Genomic DNA, 6,000 nt, shown 5'->3' on the forward strand with positions numbered 1-6,000 from the left:
ATGGTATTGACATGCCAGTATTTATGTGAATCATTTTCCTATATTTTAGAGATTTTTTCCTAAAACCCAAATGTTGAAACAAACCAATTTTTATCATAATCTCTAGTTGTTTAGAATAAATAATTTAAATACATAGAAATTATATTTATTTATATTGGGGCATACAGTGATTCACAAACATTTTATGATCATGCTACAAAAAAACACATTTATCCTTGAGAATTTGTAAATGTTCTCAATTTTTTATATTCTTCGCCTTTTGACAAGTACTTACCTGGCTTCACAATTTAGCTGACCCAACTCAATTTGGACGATATGTACCAAAGTCAAGTTTATTAAGTTAATCTGTCTTACCTATAGATTGGTTTTATGCCTTTTATTTCATTTTATTCCAAGTTCATTCAATCAAATTCAATAGTAATTTATGATTTAGACTAGAAATGCCTCATATTTTCAGGATTTTTCAAGATCTAGGTGCACAGAAACGAGCTTATCATTTAATTTGAGAACCAGTCCCAGAATTGGACATTGTTGTCTCTTAACTATTCTAATTCACCAAAAGAGATCCATTATTTTTAGAGAAGAGTTGTTAATGAAATATATCAGTTTTTGTCTCCTCCTCACAGCAAATCTGTCATTAAATATCTGGGGCATATTCTTAATCCTATGTTGGAAGCTTGGAAGTATTTGTTAAAAAGTTTACATGGGTTGTTGTTCATGAACTAATATCTGAAGGGTCAATATAGAGTTTGCTACTATAAATTGTTTTATTACCAGATGGATTGTATGGAGTCCATACTAGTATAGCATAGTACCTCCACATAATTGGCACTCCAAAATGTTTTTTTTTTTATTAAGTATAGCATACAGTTTTAAAATTAAGAACTGTAAACATATTATTTTGACTTTCCATACTGGAGATAAGAGTATAAAATTATGAATTTCTTCCAACCTTCCATTTGGACTCTTTACTATTGCTGAGTTCTGTTTATTGTGAATGCGAAACATGAAATAATAAAATAGTCAAATTCCACATGACAGATTCATAGGCAATGTCCTTCTCTCTTACTCCTCAAAAAGACACATTCGTCATAATGTTTATTACCCTCTTGCATGTTTCCTGAACATTTTTCAATTCTTCATTTATTCTCACAGTTTTTGAGGTCACACAATGTCTCTTCTTACATTTCCAAAATAGAAAAATATTTTTTCCATACCGGAATTTTTGGCTACCCTGTTGATAATGGTGAAATGATAGACTGAAATAATCTGGCTATATTTCAAGGAAGAAAACGAATATAATCATTGGACTTATTGTAAAATCGTCCAGCATATCTCTGGCCACTCATCTGAGACTAAACTGACATTACTTCATGTATAAACATAGGCCTCAATTTTTAATCCCATAAAAAGGTAAATGTTACAAAATGCTTCTCTTTAATAGCTGAGATTCATGATTGGTCCCTGCCTGTTGGTGGATGCTTTGACACATTAAGTTAGAAATTCACATAACAGAGCATTAAGTGTGTCCCACAATATTCTTTCTGCTTATCTGGATTATAGGGGAATCTGATTAGTTTAGTTTTGTTTTTTTCTTTTCCTCTGAGTAACTTTAGATATGCCATATTAACTGTTCTGTAAAGTACCTTAATAGAGTCCCACAGAGTCATTAGATAATAAATAAGGAGACTATTAAAATGTAAATGCATGAAGCCACTGAAATGTGTCTTAATCTAGCATAAAAACAAGTAGAAAGGAGTTATATTTAGACTTTAATCAATATGGCCCAGCTGTATAGATATTAGTTACTTTTTATTTCAAATGCAAAATGCAAATCTTTATTTTCCAAGATAAATTGTTTTGTTGGCAGTTCTCTTTGCACTGAAATTAAAATTCTTAGAGGCCAAGTCTTCTTAATGTCATTGAAAGAGGGAATTCATCTTTTTGACTTATGCCTTACTTTTATGACTGGAATTTTTTTCGTTCACCTAATGAGAGTAATAAAAATCACAAAGAAGGCGCATGGGAAATATTTTTTGTTTTTGTTTTGATGTAGCTATTTTTATTCTTCAAGCTTCTCTTTTATTTTGCAGTTACCTGTGGCAGATTCCATTAACTATTGTGGTAGGAAATAGAAGCCATGTGTCTTCAGAAGCAATTATTTGGGTGTCTAACAAATCAGGTAAACTATATATTCTCCCCTGAGGAACTATCTGGTTTCAGATAATTGTTTAGCAACTTAACCTCTGGTTTCAGCTGTTATAAAATGTGAATAAAGAGAATATAAGAGAATGATTATCACCCCCATAAAATTAGATATAGTTTCTAAATGGTCTAATTTCAGTCTGTTTATGTAATTGCTAAATGTATTTGTTTCTTTAATGTTAAAGAGAAAACTGAAAAATAAGTATTTGTAATACTAATCCTAAGTGTTTAGAATTGTATTATTTCCACATTGTGGGAGCCCCTCTGGGACTTCCCCCTCTGAAATCCCCTTCCACACTCTTTGTGGAAGCCTTTCTCTTCTTCTTCTTTCCTTTTCTTTCTCTACCTAAGTAAAATCACCTTTCTGCAACAACAACAAAAATAAAAATAAAAAATATAAAATTGTATTATTTTATAACTCCACATGTAATTAAAATATAATTATAACCTCAAATAGAACAGTATGCCAAATGCTGGAAACATAGGACTCATTTTTAATTCCACTTTCCTGTCTTCTCTTTACCAGACTGTGTCTTTAAAGGATAAGACAGGCAATATTCTCCATAGAATTATGTAATTACAGGGCCAGAAGGTGGGGGGCTTGGACAGGTCAGCAAGCCATCTCTTATGTGGGGTCAAACCTCAAGGAGCAGGGAGAGATGAGATTCTATTCTCTTTCTAAATATCTTCAAATAAGATAGTGACCTATTTCAATTTACTGTCAGAAAGCTATTTCTTGAATCCAATCTATAGCCTTCCTTCTAGAGTGTGAAACAGGTCTCTTTTATTTCTGTTTTCCATTGAGTTTGAAAAAAGCTAATTGTCATCTTTTATGTAACATCTCATTTAGATTTAGACAGTCAAGTGTGCCCAGGTATTGTTTTTCCTACTCCTTCCTCAGATGCTGTTAATTGATATTATTTTGCTCTTTCATAAGCCTTATTTTAAAAAGCCACAATTTTTTAATTTGAAATAGGGCGAGTATAAATTAGTAAACAAATACAGTTTCTTCTCCTCAGCCCTGATATTATAGGGGTGGGTTAAGTGCTCAGAGTACATACATGTATGTGTGCAAGAAAAGTTGCTACAGTGAAATCTAATCTGGTTATTAGCAGTACGAACACTTATAGTTCCATGTAGATGTTTACATACATTTTCAGGTTATTGTATTTCTAACATATAAAGACATATGATGAAAACATATGCTTTCATTTATATATACTGTATATGAAACATTGATATGTAATATAGTGATGCATTGAAATACTTCAAAAATTGTGTTTTTCCTTTTAAATTGTTTATTATAATCTATTTTTTCATTTACTAGAATTAGTATTTGTACCTTGATTCTGAATTCACAGTTCCTGTATTATTTGACTTTATATTTGTCTTTTCCTGTCATGTAGTTGTTTATCTACATAAGTTATTGTGAAGTGATGAGTGAGAGCAGTGAGTTGTTATAATGATCAAATTAGAAAGAAGTCATCTCTGCATAAGGTTCCTACAAGCTTGAGAAAGAACTATCTTCAGAAATAAAGTAAAATATTTATCTTTGGAAGGTAGAATGGAAATGGGAAAATTGAAAGGGGTGTAAGGATACTAATCAAACATTAGAATTAGCCCAAAACTTCACTTTTAGATAGTGCAAGGATTCAGGATGAGTAATTCTTGTGGATACTTTTCTGAGTCCATTTCTTCTAACTTTCTAGTTATTTCCATGCTTTTATTCATGATATCTTTTTATTCCTCACAGAGTATCAAGAATAGTACCCCAAACTGGGCACGGTGGCTCACGCCTGTAATCCCAGCACCTTGGGAGGCCAAGGCAGGTGAATCACTTGAGATCAGGTGTTCGAGACCAGCCTAGCCAACATGGTGAAACCCTGTCTTGACTAAAAATACAAAAATTAGCCAGATGTGGTGGCACGCACCTGTGGTCCCAGCTACTCAGGAGGCTAAGGCAGGAGAATCGCTTGACTCCGGAAGGTGGAGGCTGCAGTGAGCCAAGATCATCGCTCCACTGTACTCCAGCCTGGTGACAAAGCGACACTACATCTCAGAAAAAAGAATAATATCCCAGCTTTCCTTGACCAATAGCCAGCGGTTATATTTGAGGAATAGCTTTCCTTTACAGTCTTTCATTATTATTCAAGAATAAAACAATGTATTGATTCAAACCATACGTTTGCGTAAAATATCACCTATCTTGATATGTATGGTCCTTATACACAGCTGCAAAGTTTGCACAGTACCTGACTCTAGGAGGCGCTATTTGCACAGGCTATGCTATGAATGGCACAGGCCCTCCAAAGTTGTGTAATGTACAAGTTGAACATTTTAATGAAAAATGACACATTCATAGCACTGTCTTCTGTTTAATATAAAGTTGTCACATTTAGAATGTTGAAATTTTTGCAGATTTCCCCATACTAAGATAATGTTTCCTGAAATGGTTTCTGAAAACTTTGTAAATACAAAAATTTACAGTTTACAAGAGGCATCTGAAGGACCAAACACTTTCCTGTTCGCCTTTTCAGTCCCAGCTTAATTGTATTCATTTTTTTAATGAAGTAATTTATTCTGATGACTAATAAAAAAACTAACAGCAAACAAAAATTAGGAAAAAAGGAGAAAAGATTGTTAACTCTTGTTTCCTTTTATATGTTGTCCTATCTCCTCTTTTTCAAAATATTGTGAACTAAAAACTTTCTAACAAAAACATGAAGAAAAAATTCTCCCCAATTCTTATAAATATGTGTAAAACAGTTCCATATTTAATTATAACAATGAGGTCAATGTTTTTGTAGTTTTCATTGTCATTAGTGATATAGCTTTGATCTACATTATATTAAGGCAGTCAGTGGTGGATAATATAAAGTGTAAATTTGATTTGAATCATCATATATTCTTGACATATCAATTTTTGTTTTGTTTTGTTTTTTTTTTTTGAAAGAGAGTTTCACTCTTTTTGCCCAGGCTGGAGTGCAATGGTGTGATCTTGGCTCACCTCAACCTCTGCCTCCCGGGTTCAAACTATTCTCTTGCCTCAGCCTCCTGAGTAGCTGGGATTACAGGAATGCACCACCATGCCCTACTAATTTCTGTTTTTTCTTAAATAAAGACAGGGTTTCTCCATATTGGTCAGGCTGGTCTCCATCTCTCAACCTCAGGTAATCCGCCCACCTCAGCCTCCCAAAGTGCTGCGATTACAGGCGTGAGCCACCGCGCCCAGCCTGACATTCAATTTTTGAAACTACTTTAGATGATATTTACTTAATGCCAACGTAAAGCATAGATCATTTTAGCTTAAAAATAATTTTTAAACCGATTATTTCAGTTTCAGAAAACAGGTTGAAGTGTTTATACTTTTCATTCTTATGAAAATACCAAAAATTTAGACATTTATATATGTAGCAGCTTGCATGTTGAGTGACTATTCCATTAATCGTTAGTGGAGAGGAATGCATATAATGCCAAATGTTAGGAAGGAAAATATTAAAATAGAAGAGAAATTGATCCTGAAAATTAAAGCAGACATGAAAAGTAGCATAATGCAGTATTGCTTTCTTCAAACACTAGTTTATTTGAGATTCACAACCTTTCAAATGCGTTTTATTTTATCCACATTTGACAAATGAGGATATTAAGGCTTGAGAAGTAATTTGTTCAAATAGTCAGTTGGTTAAGTAAAGAGGTGGCTTTAGGAACTTGGCTTTCTTTGCTTCCTGTCCTTCCCCTGACTTTGCAAACACACACACACACACACACACACACACACACACACACACACACACA

At 33.3% G+C, this 6,000-nt stretch overlaps 1 protein-coding gene across 1 annotated transcript in view; it reads left to right on the plus strand.

Annotated features, from left to right (window-relative positions):
* TRHDE (thyrotropin releasing hormone degrading enzyme) overlaps positions 1-6,000 on the plus strand; it is a 392,378-nt gene that overhangs the window by 288,910 nt on the left and 97,468 nt on the right. The window contains exon 10 of the mRNA XM_032295835.1: positions 2,094-2,182. Within this exon, the coding sequence (XP_032151726.1) occupies positions 2,094-2,182 (89 nt within the window). The remainder of the gene's footprint in view (positions 1-2,093; positions 2,183-6,000) is intronic.

The sequence above is a fragment of the Sapajus apella genome, unplaced genomic scaffold (assembly GCF_009761245.1).
Source record: "Sapajus apella isolate SASKATOON/1434 unplaced genomic scaffold, GSC_monkey_1.0 scaffold2, whole genome shotgun sequence".
Taxonomy (NCBI): Eukaryota; Metazoa; Chordata; class Mammalia; order Primates; family Cebidae; genus Sapajus; species Sapajus apella.